This window comes from Ranitomeya variabilis, chromosome 5 (genome assembly GCF_051348905.1).
Source record: "Ranitomeya variabilis isolate aRanVar5 chromosome 5, aRanVar5.hap1, whole genome shotgun sequence".
Lineage (NCBI taxonomy): Eukaryota > Metazoa > Chordata > Amphibia > Anura > Dendrobatidae > Ranitomeya > Ranitomeya variabilis.
This window is the reverse complement of record NC_135236.1, coordinates 172495059-172514634: the sequence shown is the minus strand read 5'-3', so window position 1 is coordinate 172514634 and position 19576 is coordinate 172495059. Positions and strand designations below refer to the sequence as shown.

The 19576-nt window shown below is 44.9% G+C and overlaps 2 protein-coding genes across 2 annotated transcripts in view; one reads left to right on the top strand and one right to left on the bottom strand.

Annotated features, from left to right (window-relative positions):
- ANPEP (alanyl aminopeptidase, membrane) overlaps nucleotides 1–10044 on the top strand; it is a 261707-nt gene extending 251663 nt beyond the window's left edge. The window contains exons 17-21 of the mRNA XM_077263513.1: nucleotides 3284–3391; nucleotides 3567–3734; nucleotides 7265–7405; nucleotides 8571–8649; nucleotides 9154–10044. Coding sequence (XP_077119628.1) covers nucleotides 3284–3391; nucleotides 3567–3734; nucleotides 7265–7405; nucleotides 8571–8649; nucleotides 9154–9309 — 652 coding nt within the window. The 3' untranslated portion in view covers nucleotides 9310–10044. The remainder of the gene's footprint in view (nucleotides 1–3283; nucleotides 3392–3566; nucleotides 3735–7264; nucleotides 7406–8570; nucleotides 8650–9153) is intronic.
- CFAP161 (cilia and flagella associated protein 161) overlaps nucleotides 1–19576 on the bottom strand; it is a 106724-nt gene that overhangs the window by 48312 nt on the left and 38836 nt on the right. The gene's annotated exons all lie outside the window — the stretch shown is intronic.

Below are 19576 nucleotides of genomic sequence, written 5' to 3'. Positions count from 1 at the left end.
CAACCTTCTGGCTCTCATTAAGTGTTTTTTAAAAAACAAAATGGTGGTTAGGGCCTACTAACGGTGTCTGCCCCTCCCTGGTGTTGTCCTCAACTGAACAAAGCTGAGCTTCCACATTCTGGCTTTCGGCTTATACTATCAGATATTAAACTGCATTTGGCCTACTAGTGTGGTTAGGCCCTTGAAACAGTGTCTGCTGCTCTTGGGTTTGCTACTCCACTGAACAAAGCAATGCCGCCTGTTTAGTCCTGTTACCAATTTTGATCTGCATTTAGCCTACTTTATTCTTTGGCCCTATATCTGTTTCCTCATCATCCTGCCCATTGCCCAGCCACTGCTAGATGAGTCTGCTGGTACATTGACCTAGACCACTACATTCCCCTTGTACTCTACACAGCCAGAATCTGACCCTGCTGAAAGTAAGGTTCCCCTTCCCGCATATTATACCACCTTACACAGGGACAAAGAGGAAGGTGCAGATGAAAGTGCAGGTTCCTTCATCAGGTGGGGGGGCATACTCGTTGGCGACGTCACTGGCACAGGGCCACTCAGAGTACGCAAAAGTGTCGCTGCTGGTGGGAGGCGCCCCCGCCATGCAAACACACCGCCGTACTTTGAGGGGCCCTGTGCCAGTGCCAATGCGAACGAGTGGGCCCCCCCTGCTTGCTCAGGATCACAGCACTTGCAACGTTGAAATACTTACCTCTCCCTGCTCCACCGCCATGACGTAGTCCATGTTTCCTGGGCCCACTAAAACCTTGAACCAGCCCTACCCCCACAACTTTTGCCAAATGACCCCCAATTTCCAGTGCCCAACTATTATTATAAAGTTAATTAAGATTGACAAGCTTCAGAAAACTAGAATGGATGTTTTTGGCAGTAAAATGTGCACTGTAGGTGTTTTCCTGGCCTCCACTCACTGCCGGCTATGCTTCCCCATTGACTTGCATTGGGTTTCGTGTTTCGGTCGATCCCCGACTTTTAGCGATAATCGGCCGACTTCACTCGACTCGACTCTGGACTAAATCGGGTTTCACAAAACCAGACTCGATCTTAAAAAAATGAAAGTCGCTCAACCCTAATTGTCGGTCTAGGTATAAAATCAGACATCTGAATTACCCCATAAACACATTTTCCAGTGGTGGGTGCCACGAGAAAAAAAGAAGTGAGAGAAGAGCTACTAAAAATCAATAAATTTATTCAGAATATTATTCTAAAATTGCATAACACATGATAAAATTAGACAAAAGACTGGGGGGGAAAAACGGAACCTCCAAAACCAAGGGAGGCACCCCACAAAAATACACTGCGCACAGAACTAAATATCAGAAGGTAATACCTTTAGGAAGAGTGCTCAGGAAAAGCAATCAGATGTATGCCAGTGTATTAGCATAAGGTGCTATAGGAACACTTGGAAAGTGAAAAGGAATCACTATGTGCACTGATTAAGCATATCATAAGAGCAAATCTCAATCCTTAAACAGGATATATTACCTGTAGTTGTAAGTGTCAAAGGATCTGTGCGTTCTGGTCAGAGTGATGTGGAGGCCTCCCGCGCCCAACAAGCGCCGTTTCGCAATTAGCTTCTTCCAAATGGGGCGTGGATAGTTTTGTGGGTGTTGGCAGTGTTTTAATAGTGTAGTTTGAGGGGGGGGCGGTCCGTAACTGTCCAATGTTAGCGCGCGTCAGCAGGGCGGTCCCCCCTTAACTAAGGGGACTTCCGGACCGGCGCACCATGACACGCAGTGGAACGCACTGCGGTCATGTGTGTGGGCGCCTCCGGAAGTCAAAGGGGGCGTTCCGAACCTGCGCGTGCGCAATAGACCCACGGACCTGGGGAATGGTGTAAGCGGTACATGCGCAGTACGAAATGCACTGCCGTGGAAGAGAAGAGGAGGTTGGGCGGGATTAAGGTAGAGTGGAGGTGTGTTGGTAGGTGTAGCAGTTGCTATGGAGGTGAAACCTATACACATAGGTGGAGTGAGAAGAAATGTAAGGGTGGCGATGGGCTTTCATCGGGAGTATAATTTCTATAAACCAGTGGGGGAGAGATTAATTATATCTCGTAGCATGGGACGGCTGGAGTTGAAATGATAGGGTAGGTGAACGTGCTAAGTAGTAACACTGAAGAAAAAAAGGGGGGGGGGGGAGAGTGACCCCTATGATGTGGCGTTGGCAATGTGAATGCAGAAGGAATTTTAATATCTGAATTACCCCATAGACTATCATAGGTAGGAGTGCTAGCCGTGAAAAACGGCAAGAAAACTCATATGAGAAAAACGGACGTGTGAAGGCATTGTCGGTCTAGGCATAAAATCAGACATCTGAATTACCCCATAGACTATCATAGGTAGGAGTGCTAGCTCTGAAAAACGGCAAGAACACTTGTATGAGAAAAACTGACTTGTGAAGGGTGTGTCGGACTAGGGGAAGCCAACTCCAAGGCCCCACTTTTCAGCTCCATATAAATGTTCCGTTATGATCAATAACAAATCTATACATAACAATGAACTGGGTAGATATCAATATGATGCTACATTTGTCTGTATATAGTGATCCACATATATTGTGCCAAGAACTGCTCATATAAGAGGGCAGTGGGTGGCCCACTCTTGTACAGGAGCCCACCAGAGGATTCTCCTGTGGGCCTGTCCAAGCCTGTTTGAAGGAGCCCTTATGTTAGGCTGCTTTCACAAATCAGTTTTTTGCCATCAGTCGAAATCCATTGAATTTTGAAAAAACCGGATCCGGCGACTAATGTCGCCGGATCCATTTTTTTCTCATAGACTTGTATTAGAGACAGATTGCGACGGATGGCCTCACGTTTCATCCGTCATTTGCCGGATCCCTCGAAAATTGTTGGTCCGGTGGCCGGAGACAACGCACAAAGGAACGTTTTTTGTGTCCGTTGAAAAAACGGACAGCGACAGATCTGACACCGTCCGGCGTTTGCTAGAATGGTAGCCAATGGCACCAGATCCGTCAAGTGACTCAAGTGACTTAAACTGAGCATGCTCAGATTTTTTTAGAATCCAGTTAGCCGGAACAGCTAGTCGGATCCAGCGAAAAAACGGATCCGTCGCATCAGTTTTTCACAATCTTCGACGGATCCGTTTTTTTCAAAATTTGACGGATTGTGAGTAATGGCAAAATACTGATGTGTGAAAGCAGCCTTAATGGCAATGAGGATAATATGTCACATTTTGGAAAATAAGTATTGCACTTATAATTTGATTAAGATTTTTTCATTGTCTTTCTATTTTGTATATTTTCTAACCTACAGATACCAAGAAATAAATGCAGTCAATGTGGGTTGTAATTATGGAATCACAGAATGTGGAGAACTGGCTACTGAATGGTTTAGACAATGGATGAATACAAATGTTAATCCGTAAGTATTGTGACAGATGCATATGCAGATCGCCTGGCCCAGTAGAGCAGACAATTTGTATACTTTTTTCCAGCCTTTAGTTCTACTAATATGTCTTTAATGATATGGCAAATTGTTAGGTAAAACTGAAAAAAAAAAAGTACAATAACATTATTTTCTGTGTCAATATGTACAGTATTCATGCAAATCTGAGATCCACCATCTACTGCAATGCTATAGCTCGAGGGGGAGAAACTGAGTGGAATTTTACATGGGAAAAGTTCAAGAGCACTACTAATGCGCAAGAGGCTGACAAACTCCGAGCAGGTCTGGCGTGTACTAAGGAACCCTGGATTCTCAATAGGTAAAGAAGTTGAAAGTTTGATACATTTTATTTTTTAGAGATTTATTTCTCAGTATCATAAATTAGTAATATTGCAAAGTGCTTATAAAAACAAGCAACTGTGCATATGTCCTCTTATTCAAAACTTTCTCCACTCTTAAAAATGGGAGTGAGGTGGTGATTTTTAATGTTATTGTTTGCTACATGTTGCTAGTTTACTGGCTACTTCTGCAGTCTAGCAGAGGTGGCCGGATTCATAGGTAAGGAGCACGCTCTTGCTAGCTCTATGCTATAAACCTTCTCAATGATACTCAGAAGCAATAGTCATTTGATCCAGGCAGCTTCCGTGACGCTGCAATCATGCTTCTGAGTGCAGCAAACGAGAGTTCAGAGCAACAATGTTGCTGAACCAAACTGTCCATCATTCAGGAGCGAACAACCACCCAGCAAGCAGAAATCCACATGGAAGGGTAGCAGTGCACCCCTGAAAAGCATACATTAGTTCAATCCTTTAAGGCTACTTTCACACTAGCGTCGTACGACGCACGTCGCAATGCGACGTGCCGACGTACTGACGCATGCAGTGGAAAAAAAACACAACGGGGGCAGCGGATGCAGTTTTTCAACGCATCCGCTGCCCCATTGTGATGTCCGGGGAGGCGGGGGCGGAGTTCTGGCCACGCATGCGCGGTCGGAAATGGCGGACACGAAACACAAAAAAGCGTTACATGTAACGTTTTTTGTGCCGACGGTACGCCACAACACGATGCATCCGTCGCATGATGGATGCAACGTGTGGCAATCCGTCGCAATGCGTCGCCAATGCAAGTGTATGGAGAAAAAACGCATCCTGCAGGCAATTTTGCAGGATGCGTTTTTTCTCCAAAACGACGCATTGCGACGTGCGTCGTACGACTAGTGTGAAAGCAGCCTAAGGCTGACATTCTTCAAAAGGAAGCAAATGATTATGATCTACAGGCCAACACAAGTTGACAGAGGCTTCTTTAATGGTTGTTACAACCCTGAAAACTGATCAGTTCCGCAAAGTACCATAACAGGAATGTAACTGAACAGTTAGATGTTTGAGTATCTCAGTCCTGTTCTACATGACAGTGTTAAAACTTTTGCTTTACTTTTTGATTTGGGTCCAAGAGCCTTTGTCAGCCCGAACGTATTCCAAGGGCTTCAATAAAAAAATGGTATCACCACTGAAAAAATTTACGGCATATTGAGATTATATTATACTAGATGGTGGCCCGATTCTAACGCATCGGGTATCCTAGAATATGCATGTCCACGTAGTATATTGCCCAGCCACGTAGTATATTGCCCAGCCCACGTAGTATATTGCCCAGCCCCGTAGTATATTGCCCAGTGACGTAGTATATTGCCCAGCCACGTAGTATATTGCCCAGTTACATAGTATATTGCCCAGTGACGTAGTATATTGCCCAGCCACGTAGTATATTGCCCAGTGACGTAGTATATTGCCCAGCCACGTAGTATATTGCCCAGCCACGTAGTATATTGCCCAGTGACGTAGTATATTGCCCAGTGATGTAGTATATTGCCCAGTTACGTAGTATACAGCACAGAGCCATGTAGTATATTGCACAGCGACGTAGTATACAGCACAGAGCCACGTAGTATATAGCCCAGCCACGTAGTATATTGGCCAGTCACGTAGTATATTGCCCAGCTACATAATATATTGCCTAGCCACGTATGTCACAGGTTAAAAAACCTGTGCGGTGCAGGCGGCAGCTTCCGGTCCCAGGGTGTGATGATGTCGCTGTCACATGACCGTGACGTCATGGCAGGTCCTTCTCGCGCAGGCGCGCAGGGCCTGCGGTGACGTCGCGGTCACATGACCGTGACGTCATGGCAGGTCCTTGTCGCATACCATCCTTAGCACCGGAACCTGCCGCTTGCATGGACCGGTCACCGGAGCGGGAAAGGCAGCAGAAGGTGAGTATATAATGATTTGTTATTTTTTTTAAATTATTTTTAACATTAGATGTTTTTACTATTGAGGCTGCATAAGCAGCATCAATAGTAAAAACTTGGTCACACAGGGTTAATAGCGGCGGTAACGGAGTGAGTTACCCACGGCATAACGCGGTCCGTTACCGCTGGCATTAACCCTGTGTGAGCCGTGACTGTGGGGAGTATGGAGCAGGCGCCGGGCACTTACTGCAGGGGAGTAGGGAGGGACTAATCGGACTGTGGCCGTCGCTGATTGGTCGCGGCAGCCATGACAGGCAGCTGGCGAGACCAATCAGCGACTTGGATTCCATGACAGACAGAGGCCGCGACCAATGAATATCCGTGACAGACAGACAGACAGACAGACGGAAGTGACCCTTAGACAATTATATATATATAGATGTATAATAGGTGCGTGTTCTATCGACTCCCATCACTTTAATGTTCCCCTTTCCCCCCATTTGACAAAGAAGAATGACAATGACAAAGAAGAATATAGAAAATTAAATTTCCCAGATGAGCATTGCACAGCGAATAAGCCTCCTTACCTTGACAAGCTAGAGCTGGTATGTCAAACTCCACAAGGAGAAACCTAACCCCTTAGACCCCAGTTCAGAGCCTCTCACCTAGCCAAATCAGTTCTCATACTTTGCACTGACGTGGGCCAATATCCTGAAACACTATATCTGCGAATTGAGATAATGATTTGGCTTTTATCCAAACAACAGTCTAGCTCTTCAAAACTATCATAGAGGCGCAGGCTCAGACAACTACCTTTCTACATCATATACTCCTGTGTTGAGGGCAAACATGCAGTCTAGGGTCCCCATTCTCTCCATTTGTCCACACGGAGAAGCATTAGTACTTATACATGGCTGCTTCCACTCCACTTCTCCCTGACATGGAAAGTACATGTGAGCAGCCACTAGACACTATCATCTGCATACAGAAGGCGAAGGCCAGACAAAATCTCCCACAAAAAGGGCCAGAATCAGAGAAATGGTTCATCCTGGCTTCTAAAGGTTAGTCTTCAGCATTCCCATTGACATGATTAACGGTTTTACACTGAAAGCCCATATAATTTATAATCACAATCAACAATGTACATTCATACAAAAATGTTACATTATAGTACCATTATGTCAGGTATCAGCTTATTTCACTCCCTGGCGATCAGCTTAAATGGAAGCATTTTAGCTAGAAATTATTTTTCAATTGGATTTCACAAAAAAATCGTATGAACTGTTTGACTTCTATAGCCTCTATGTATTACTGACCATGAAGTGCAGACTGCAGAAAGAGTTAACAATGAATCTATCAGTGAGCTAGTTCTGACAGCATGGTTGGTAACATTTTTTTCTCTTAAACTCCTCTAAGCTGATTTATAACCACATCAAAGTTGAGCTGTCTGAATGTTTTTTACTGCAGTTTTGTAGCTTAAAGCCAAGAATAAATGCCTACTAGCGCCATGCTATAAAAATGTATAATAATACTATGCATCACATTTCATGGTCTAGTTAATAAGAAATTATTTCTGTTCACAAGTTTATATTTTCAATTCACAGACTCCTCGAATATTCCTTGGATTCCACGAAAATCCGCAAACAAGACGCCCTTTCCACAATTACCAATGTTGCTAATAACGTGGTAGGCCAGAGCCTTTCCTGGGATTTCATGAGAGCCAACTGGGAAAGACTTGTTAATGAGTAAGTTTACAAAAGAACCATATTTTGTAAGCTTCAATATTATGCGAATATGACAAATATACACTCACTGGCCACTTTATTAGGTACACCTGTCCAACTTCTTGTTAACACTTAATTTCTAATCAGCCAATCACATGGTGGCAACTCAGTGCATTTAGGCATGTAGACATGGTCAAGACAATCTCCTGCAGTTCAAACCGAGCATCAGTATGGGGAAGAAAGGTGATTTGAGTGCCTTTGAACGTGGCATGGTTGTTGGTGCCAGAAGGGCTGGTCTGAGTATTTCAGAAACTGCTGATCTACTGGGATTTTCACGCCCAACCATCTCTAGGGTTTACAGAGAATGGTCCGAAAAAGAAAAAAAATCCAGTGAGCGGCAGTTCTGTGGGCGGAAATGCCTTGTTGATGCCAGAGGTCAGAGGAGAATGGGCAGACTGGTTTGAGCTGATAGAAAGGCAACAGTGACTCAAATCGCCACCCGTTACAACCAAGGTAGGCCTAAGAGCATCTCTGAACGCACAGTGCGTCAAACTTTGAGGCAGATGGGCTACAGCAGCAGAAGACCACACCGGGTACCACTCCTTTCAGCTAAGAACAGGAAACTGAGGCTACAATTTGTACAAGCTCATCAAAATGGGACAGTAGAAGATTGGAAAAACGTTGCTTGGTCTGATGAGTCTCGATTTCTGCTGCGACATTCGGATGGTAGGGTCAGAATTTGGCGTAAACAACATGAAAGCATGGATCCATCCTGCCTTGTATGGAGCATCTTTGGGATGTGCAGCCGACAAATCTGCGGCAACTGTGTGATGCCATCATGTCAATATGGACCAAAATCTCTGAGGAATGCTTCCAGCACCTTGTTGAATCTATGCCACGAAGAATTGAGGCAGTTCTGAAGGCAAAAGGGGGTCCAACCCGTTACTAGCATGGTGTACCTAATAAAGTGGCCGGTGAGTGTATAATCAACTTATCGGAATATTTTTAAATAGTTAGTTAAAGTAAGCTGCTTAAAATTAAATTACAGTAAATTAAATTTGCCTAAAAATGAAATGTAACTATAACTTTCTATCTATTCCATTTAATTAGATTTGCATATGTATTATTTGCTTGTTTAATCATTCATGCATCCATTTATTATGGTTTTGTTTGTTTTTTTCCCTAGCATTGGAGCTGGAATGTCTTTTGGAAACCTGATAAATGCAGTCACTAGAAGATTCTCTACAGATTTTGAGCTGCAGCAAGTAAGTACAATATTTTAGCAGCTCACTAACTAGTTTTAATTAGTGGAGTCAATGTACTTACAGAAAATTAGATTTCAGAGCTCCTTTATTGTGGCTGTGAAGGCTGCAGCTGATCAGCGACTGCTAGAGTTAAGCAAAAAGATTTGATAGACCCTGGTGCAGTGGCCATGCCAGTAGCCCATGGCTGCCACATCAGCTCTGCGAGCTTCCTCCTATTTCTTGGGATGTCAGGTGCCTCTTCTGAGTAGCAGGCAGGACGTTATCATTGTGGTATGACGCACGGGAGGATTTTAGAACCTTTCGATTTCCACTGTGGGTCAGAAAGGAATTTTCCCACTTCATGACGAATTGTCTGCTCTTAATCAAAGCTGTTTTATTACTTCCTCTGGATTAAGTAAAGTTTGCAAGTGTGGCGGGTTAAGCTTGATGAACTTGTGTTTTTGTATCAATGCACTGACCATATTCTCAGATGACTGACTAACATGACTGTTTTTCCCCCAACAGCTTTTGCAATTTAAACAGTATATTATCGATAACGACATCGGTTTAGGCACCGCATCTCGGGCTTTGGAACAAGCTATAGAGAAGACACAAGCTAACACCATCTGGGTAACGCAGAATAGAGTCGCAGTAAAGGAATGGTTTGAAGCAAATGCTTAAAGGACACATGAACAACACCTCAGCACACTTGTGAAGAGCAAGTTTACAAACCATATAGTGCCTCCTGCTGGACCTCCTTGTCGCTCTCCATATTGTATAAAGCCACAGAAAAAGGAATACTGATGAGAAATGATTTATGTCATGACATGATTCCTTCAGCTAGATTACTCGTCATCAGGTTTCTATGAATTTCCTTTAAGTGACCGAGAAACCCATACTTGCCAAATATGCGGCCATTTACTAGTTTTATGTGCTAAGCTTCCAAACACTTCTATATGGACAATGGAAAAGTTCAATCTCAGACTCAGGGTCTACATGTCCTTCCTATTTTTTACCTACAATCATCCATATAAAGATGGACGTGAGAAAATACTTTTCGTATCCAATCACAACCAGATGTTTCTATAATGAGGGACCAAAAAGTGCATTGTCTTCATTGACATTTTTGTTCCTTGCTCGAAGTCGCAGTGTAATCATTAAATTATGTTTTATCCATGAATCCGAAAAACCTAAGAGACCGTGTAAACCAAAAGATAATTTTAGGTGAGAGCCTAAAGAGATGTATATTTTCCTATAAGTGAAGACAACACCTATATTTATACTTCATAATCTTGGTGTAAATAAGAGTTACATTTTTTCATGAACAATAAATTAATACAGAGCACTGTGAAAAAAAGACAACTGCTTTTGCGGTTTTTCATTCCAAAAAGTGAAAATAAAAGCTGATTTAATAAATTTGTGTCTGGAAATTGCCTGCTTTACATATAATATCAAATTATTTTAATCTGATCGCTAAAATGAATTCATTTGGTGAACACAAAGAAAGATTCTCGTAGCACTACAGATGGGCCGTGCATACATGAGATACAAAACCATGATTTGAATACCAATATTTTCTAGTGTACGCCATAAAACTGTATGCATAGGTCGGTATACAGAACTATCCAACCAAATCTAGTCTGTGGTTTCCAAATAAAGCCCTGTTCAGTTTACGCTAATGATTTGCACTTAGTAAGTAAGCTGGGGACATGTCCATGCGGTTCCATTGAACCAGCAGAGGCCAAAACAATGTCCTTATGACTCCTGTTATGATCCCAATGGCAGAGGATCTCAGAGGTTTTAGCAAAGTCTGCAAACACAAAAACAAGCTCATAGGGAAGTGGTAACTAGGCTGACCGTATACCTGATCCTAGCACAAACAACTAGCAGTAGCCGGGGAACGTACCTACGTTGATTCTAGATGTCTCGCGCCAGCCGGAGAACTAACTAACCCTTTCAGGGAAAATAAGACCTCTCTTGCCTCAAGAGAAAAGACCCCAAAGTTATAATACAAGGCCCCAACAAATAATAACGGTGAGGTAAGAAGAAAAGACAAACGTAAGAATGAACTAGATTTTAGCAAAGAGAGGCCCACTGACTAATAGCAGAAGATAGTAAGATGACTTATACGGTCAGCAAAAAACCCTCAAAATATCCACGCTGAATTTCCAAGAACCCCCGAACCGACTAACGGTGAGGGGGGAGAATATCAGCCCCCTAGAGCTTCCAGCAATATCAGGAATTACATTTTGTACAAGCTGGACAAAAATAAGAACAATGCAAATAAACAAAAATAAGAAAGCAGGACTTAGCTTATCTTGCAAAGAACCAGGACCTGTAGACAGGAGCAAACAGAAATGAACTGATTACAACGATGCCAGGCACTGGACTGAGAATCCAGGAAGTTTAAATAGCAACACCCCAGACCTAACGAACCAGGTGAGTACCAACCTGGGGAAAGACAATCCAAGTGCCATACCACTAGTGACCACAAGAGGGAGCCAAGAAGTATAGTTCACAACAGTACCCCCCCTTTAAGGAGGGGTCACCGAACCCTCACCAAGACCACCAGGGCGATCAGGATGAGCAGCGTGGAAGGCACGAACCAAATCGGCCGCATGAACATCAGAGGCGACCACCCAGGAGTTATCCTCCTGACCATAGCCCTTCCATTTGACCAGATACTGAAGCCTCCGTCTAGAGAGACGAGAATCCAAGATCTTCTCCACCACGTACTCCAACTCGCCCTCAACCAACACCGGAGCAGGAGGCTCAACAGCAGGAACCACAGGCACAACGTACCGCCTCAACAAAGACCTATGGAACACGTTGTGAATGGCAAACGACACCGGAAGATCCAAACAAAAAGACACCGGGTTAAGAACTTCCAAAATTTTATAAGGACCAATAAAGCGAGGCTTAAACTTAGGAGAGAAAACTAAACAAGAACTAATTTAAACAATATCTTTATTTCAACATATAGGATAAACAAACCCACACAACCCCTTTAAAATGAACCCTTCTATATAAGATAGGGTTTGACTATCTGGTCTGCATGTACATAGGCAGAGGGGTGGGGTACCTATCTGGGATCTAATCCTACACGTCCCTATGGTGCCCCCTACCTGTCTGCGGAGGTTGGCACCCTCTTGAACGCAATATGGCGCCCCCGCTCCTCGACGGCTGGCCCTCAATGCCCTATGGGTCCCTAGTGCACAAATATGTCGTGGACACCTCACACCTGCCCACTCCTAGGGCCCAATTATTACAAAACAGTTACCAGATAAGATTATTTCACCCAAATAACACAATAATACATCTGGTAACTGTTTTGTAATAATTGGGCCCTAGGAGTGGGCAGGTGTGAGGTGTCCACGACATATTTGTGCACTAGGGACCCATAGGGCATTGAGGGCCAGCCGTCGAGGAGCGGGGGCGCTATATTGCGTTCAAGAGGGTGCCAACCTCCGCAGACAGGTAGGGGGCACCATAGGGACGTGTAGGATTAGATCCCAGATAGGTACCCCACCCCTCTGCCTATGTACATGCAGACCAGATAGTCAAACCCTATCTTATATAGAAGGGTTCGTTTTAAAGGGGTTGTGTGGGTTTGTTTATCCTATATGTTGAAATAAAGATATTGTTTAAATTAGTTCTTGTTTAGTTTTCTGGTAAATACTAATTTGGGGTTATCATTTAATAAAATTTTAAACTTAGGAGAGGAAACCTTCAGAGGGACATACCGAGAAGACAACCAAACCAACTCCCCAACACGAAGTCGGGGACCCACACCGCGACGGCGGTTGGCAAAACGCTGAGCCTTCTCCTGTGACAACTTCAAGTTGTCCACCACATGATTCCAAATCCGCTGCAACCTATCCACCACGGAATCCACCCCAGGACAGTCAGAAGGCTCAACATGGCCCGAGGAAAAACGAGGATGAAAACCAGAGTTGCAGAAAAATGGTGAAACCAAAGTAGCGGAACTAGCCCGATTATTAAGGACAAACTCAGCCAATGGCAAGAAGGTCACCCAATCATCCTGATCCGCAGAAACAAAACATCTCAAATAAGCCTCCAGTGTCTGATTAGTTCGCTCCGTTTGGCCATTAGTCTGAGGATGAAAGGCAGATGAAAACGACAAATCAATGCCCATTTTAGCACAAAAAGATCGCCAGAATCTGGACACAAACTGGGATCCTCTGTCAGACACGATATTCTCAGGAATGCCGTGCAGACGAACCACATTCTGAAGGAACAAAGGAACCAGATCGGAAGAGGAAGGCAACTTAGGCAAGGACACCAAATGGACCATCTTGGAAAAACGATCACACACCACCCAGATGACAGACATTCCTTGAGACACCGGAAGATCTGAAATGAAATCCATGGAAATGTGTGTCCAAGGCCTCTTCGGGACAGGCAAGGGCAAAAGCAACCCGCTAGCACGAGAACAGCAAGGCTTAGCCCAAGCACAAGTCCCACAGGACTGCACAAATGACTGCACATCCCGTGACAAGGAAGGCCACCAAAAGGACCTAGCCACCAAATCTCTGGTACCAAAAATTCCCGGATGCCCTGCCAACACCGAGGAATGAACCTCGGAAATAACTCTGCTGGTCCATTTATCAGGAACAAACAGTCTGTCAGGTGGACAAGAGTCAGGTCTACCAGCCTGAAATCTCTGCAACACACGTCGCAAATCAGGAGATATGGCCGACACGATTACTCCAGGAGAGTCAGGCACAAAGCTCCTAGAAAGAGCATCAGCCTTCACATTCTTCGAACCAGGCAGGTACGAGACCACAAAGTCAAAACGGGAGAAAAACAATGACCAACGAGCCTGTCTAGGATTCAGGCGCTTAGCAGACTCGATACATCAGATTTTTGTGATCAGTCAAGACCACCACACGATGCTTAGCACCCTCGAGCCAATGGCGCCACTCCTCAAATGCCCACTTCATGGCCAACAACTCCCGATTACCAACATCATAGTTCCGCTCAGCAGGCGAAAACTTCCTAGAGAAAAAAGCACATGGTCTCATCACAGAGCAACCAGAGCCTCTCTGCGACAAAACAGCCCCAGCACCGATCTCAGAAGCATCCACTTTAACCTGAAAGGGAAGTGAGACATCAGGCTGGCACAAAACAGGCGCCGAAGTAAACCGGCGCTTCAGCTCCTGGAAGGCCTCCACGGCTGCAGGAGCCCAATTAGCCACATCAGAACCTTTCTTGGTCATATCCGTCAAAGGTTTAACAATGCTAGAAAAGTTAGCGATAAAACGACGGTAGAAATTAGCAAAACCCAAGAACTTCTGAAGACTCTTAACAGACGTGGGTTGAGTCCAATCATGAATAGCTCGGACCTTGACTGGGTCCATCTCCACAGCAGAAGGGGAGAAAATAAAACCCAAAAAGGAAACCTTCTGCACTCCAAAGAGACACTTTGAGCCCTTCACAAACAAAGCATTATCACGCAGAACCTGAAACACCATCCTGACCTGCTTTACATGAGAATCCCGATCATCAGAAAAAACCAGAATATCATCCAGATAAACAATCATAAATTTATCTAGATACTTCCGGAAGATATCATGCATAAAGGACTGAAACACTGAAGGAGCATTAGAGAGCCCAAAGGGCATCACCAAGTACTCAAAATGACCTTCGGGCGTATTAAATGCAGTTTTCCATTCATCTCCCTGCCTAATGCGCACAAGGTTGTACGCACCACGAAGATCTATCTTGGTGAACCACTTGGCACCCTTAATCCGAGCAAACAAGTCCGACAATAGTGGCAAAGGATACTGAAATTTAACAGTGATTTTATTCAGAAGCCGATAGTCTATACAAGGTCTCAAAGACCCGTCTTTCTTGGCCACAAAAAAGAATCCCGCACCAAGAGGGGAAGAGGATGGACGAATATGCCCCTTCTCCAAAGACTCCTTGACATAAGAACGCATCGCGGCATGCTCGGGTACAGACAAATTAAATAATCGTCCCTTAGGAAATTTACTACCAGGAATCAAATCTATAGCGCAGTCACAGTCCCTATGAGGAGGAAGAGCACTGGACCTGGACTCACTGAATACATCCTGATAGTCACACAAATACTCAGGAACTTCTGAAGGAGTAGAGGAAGCAATAGACACCGGTGGAGAATCGCAATGAATTCCCTGACAACCCCAACTCGACACAGACATAGCCTTCCAATCCAAAACTGGATTATGGGTCTGTAACCATGGCAGACCTAAAACGACCAAATCATTCATTTTATGCAGAACAAGAAAACGAATCACCTCCCGATGTTCAGGAGTCATGCACATGGTCACTTGTGTCCAATACTGCGGTTTATTTTCCGCCAATGGCGTAGCATCAATTCCTCTAAGAGGAATGGGATTTTCTAAAGGCTCCAGGACAAAACCACAGCGCTTGGCAAACGACAAGTCCATTAGACTCAGGGCAGCACCTGAATCCACAAACGCCATAACAGGGTAGGAAGACAATGAGCAAATTAAAGTCACAGACAAAATAAATTTAGGCTGCAAATTACCAATGGTGACAGGACTAACAACCTTGGTTAGGCGTTTAGAGCATGCTGATATAACATGTGTAGAATCACCACAGTAAAAACACAGCCCATTCTGACGTCTATGATTTTGTCGTTCGGTTCTAGTCAGGATTCTATCACATTGCATTGAGACAGGTGTCCGTTCAGACAACACCGCCAGAGGATTAGCGGATTTGCGCTCCCGCAAACGCCGATCAATCTGAATAGCCAGCGCCATAGAATCATTCAGACTTGTAGGAATGGAGAAACCCACCATCACATTCTTAATGGCTTCAGCAAGGCCATTTCTGAAATTTGCGGCCAGAGCACACTCATTCCATTGAGTAAGCATGGACCATTTCCGAAATTTTTGGCAATACACTTCAGCTTCATCCTGGCCCCGAGAGAAAGCCAGCAAAGCTTTTTCTGCCTGAATTTCAAGATTTGGCTCCTCATAAAGCAATCCGAGCGCCAGAAAAAACGCATCAATATTTGCCAATGCCGGATCTCCTGGCGCCAACGAGAAAGCCCAATCCTGAGGGTCGCCACGCAAGAAGGAGATAACAATTTTAACTTGCTGAGCTGAATCTCCAGACGAATGAGGTCTCAAAGATAGAAACAATTTACAATCATTCCTAAAATTCCTAAATTTAAATCGATCTCTAGAGAACAGCTCAGGAATAGGTATCTTAGGCTCTGACATAGGACTGCTAACAACAAAATCCTGAATGCCCTGCACTCGTGCAGCAAGCTGATCCACACTAGTAATCAGAGTCTGAACATTCATGTCTGCAGCAGTGCTTAAGCCACTCAGAGAAAAAGGGGAAGGAAGAAAGAAAAAAAAAAAAAAAACTCAGAACTTTCTTTCTTTTAATCCCGCTTCTGCAATGCATTAACTATTCACTTTGGGCCTGGCATACTGCTATGATCCCAATGGCAGAGGATCTCAGAGGTTTTAGCAAAGTCTGCAAACACAAAAACCAGCTCATAGGGAAGTGGTAACTAGGCTGACCGTATACCTGATCCTAGCACAAACAACTAGCAGTAGCCGGGGAACGTACCTACGTTGATTCTAGACGTCTCGCGCCAGCCGGAGAACTAACTAACCCTTTCAGGGAAAATAAGACCTCTCTTGCCTCAAGAGAAAAGACCCCAAAGTTATAATACAAGCCCCCAACAAATAATAACGGTGAGGTAAGAAGAAAAGACAAACGTAAGAATGAACTAGATTTTAGCAAAGAGAGGCCCACTGACTAATAGCAGAAGATAGTAAGATGACTTATACGGTCAGCAAAAAACCCTCAAAATATCCACGCTGAATATCCAAGAACCCCCGAACCGACTAACGGTGAGGGGGGAGAATATCAGCCCCCTAGAGCTTCCAGCAATATCAGGAATTACATTTTGTACAAGCTGGACAAAAATAAGAACAATGCAAATAAACAAAAATAAGAAAGCAGGACTTAGCTTATCTTGCAAAGAACCAGGACCTGTAGACAGGAGCAAACAGAAATGAACTGATTACAACGATGCCAGGCACTGGACTGAGAATCCAGGAAGTTTAAATAGCAACACCCCAGGCCTAACGAACCAGGTGAGTACCAACCTGGGGAAAGACAATCCAAGTGCCATACCACTAGTGACCACAAGAGGGAGCCAAGAAGTATAGTTCACAACAGACTCCATCAACCTGTTATAGTGTACAGAATAGACTACGCTATTCCACACAACAGTATCCTGTAAAACACACATCTCTACAGCACACGTCATCATTACAATATTTCAGGGGCTTTTTCTTATGCATAAGTCAAATGAGAGACCATAAATGAGAATTTCAACAGGGCCTCAGAGTATGTAAACATGAGATATAAATGGAGCACCCCCACTGCCGCAGGGCCGAGGGGTACCCGGTACCGGGCCTCTGAGTCTCTGTCCTGAGGGTTGTCACGGTGGCTAGACCCGGTCCGTGACCCTGCTGAGGGCGCCCAGTGAAAGTGTGGTAGTGAGGTTGCGGTGTTGTGCAGGTCGCAGTAAATAACGAGGACACCAGGGTGCAGTCTCTTTACCTCTTTACTGAAGATCTCTGAGTCCTCAATCCGGAATACGGTTAACCAGGCTGCGCAAGTCCGGCCGGTCCGATGGCACCTCCAGAGTTCCCTTTGCAGGTGGAAATCTGTGCCTTCCTGCTTGCGCTATGTGTTGTGGTCCTCCCCTGCTGTGCTTACGGGATAGTCCCCACAACTGTTGTGTCTGTTTCTCGTGTTCCCTCACAACTCGATTAGATGATGTTCTGCTAATCCGTCCCTCCCGGTGTTATGGTTGGGACGCACCCGTATGACGGGTAGGCTCGGAGCTCTTCCGGGACCCTAGAGTCGCCCCTCTCCACAGGTTGCCCCCTATGTCTTCTTAGGTGATTTAGGTGAGACAGCCCGCCTATGACTGACTGTCCTGCCGTTGGTTTGAAGTATTACCTGAAGCTATATATAGAAATACTTCCTCGGCGTTCCGGCCGCCGGCTGTGCGCCTCAGTAGGATGTTGCCTCGGTCTTACAGCACGACTCCTACTGGTATTCTCCTTCTTGCTTTGATCTCGTTTCTCACTCAGCACAATATATCTCGCTTCTTATCCTTTCCTAGGGCACCGCCGCTATGCTGAGCAGGCACGGTCCCGTGACATTCTTCCTCGTTGCCAGGCCTCTGTCAGGATCCCACCCCTGACAGGGACCCTACCGAATCTTCCCCCGCAACACCCTCTGCCACAAGGTGTTGCCTGGTTCCAACCCAGTCAGCTTTCTGACTAACTTCCTGCCTGACCCCCAGTTTACCCACACGGTGAGGAGTGGCCTAATAAATAGCACCCTTAGCTCCCCCTGGAGGCCCGACTGTGAAATGTATTGGTGTATGTGATACCTGGTCAGATGAACTCCTTCAGTGCCATCAGACGTAACATCACTCCCCTTAGCGGCAGAGCGACATTGCTGCAACGACCAGGACTCTGGGGCGCTGCACTCCCCCCCCGGTTAAATCCAGTACTCCTGGACTGGGAAGAAAACAACAATACAGGTTAGCAAAAAGACATACAATTTTTGTGAGTGCAATAACAAGTAAACTTTAACAGAGCTTCCCTTTATGGGAGGTGAGGACACTTGAACGTTACAAACTTAGTTAAATACTTTGAATAACTTAGTATAAATAACTTTTCTTAACCAACCGGGTATTCTACTTAGTGCAAATTCTCGAACAATAATTTAACATTGCCTTTAAGGACGTACACTCTGCATCCACCAAAGACCTTCTTATAATCACATTATAAGGCAATTAACTTCATTCTCCTTCTTTAAGTCTGCAGGACCGTCTGTCCTAGCTGCTCCAGACCTACTGCCTCTCCTTTCTATGCAGGACCGCCCCTTTCTGCCCGGGCCTACTGCCCTTCCACTACTATACTCAGTATAGAACATAACATCCAGCTTTCAGTTTAGGATCAATGCGCCATCTCTGTATGGCTCCCAAGAGGACTCACCACTAACCCCTACGGGTTCACTTCCTGTCCTCATCTAATAGCAACATTATTAAACATTTCTGACAATTTAACTAGTTAGTTACATTTTAACTTTCATACATAAGCATTATTACTCTCTCTTTCAAAACATCATTGCCATCTAGCCGTCTTAAGGCAATACCATTCCTAAGTGCAACGTGTGAACATCCCCTTTAAGAGGGGACCAAGTCTCTGAGGTAGTGCAACTTCTCAAGCTGCAAGTCCGTACGCAGCAAGGACTCCGGTGCGGGTTCCAAGACCCGTGTCTTCGCAAAGAGTCCTTCTTGTATGTAAAACCAGTAAGGAGCACCTTTAAGAAGGTGCAAACTATTTACAGGGAGTTTGTATCATGCATCGTTCATAATTCCAGCAGTTTCTTAGTAACGGAGCAAAAGGTAGAAAAACAACCAAAAAGCAATAGGGATCCCGGGTAAACGAAGGGATCCCTTTAAGAATAACCCTAGTCGGGTATTAGCAGCAAAAAGCAGGGAAACAAGCAGTTAACTATTTACATACTCGTGGTTCCGAGGTTTATCCTCATAGTAGGTTGCAAGGCATCGGTTGGTAGCGAACACTTCCTGGCCTGGGAAGATCTCTGTTCGACTTCTCATCCGATGCGGTATCAATGTCACTAGTCGGTTTTTCAGGTATAATCTGGGTTCGAATGTCAATTTTGGTAGTAAGTTCAGTGGTAGAGATAATGCACTCTGTAGTAGTAGTGCTGGAACTCGTCGGTTCAGAGGTAGTCTCAGTCAGGGCAGCAGGTAGCGCTGCTGCAAGATCAGTCGCTGGAACAGAGTCAGTAGCGGTGGCACTAGCAGTCACTGGAGTGGTTTCAATCATCAGGGCAGGGTCGTTTT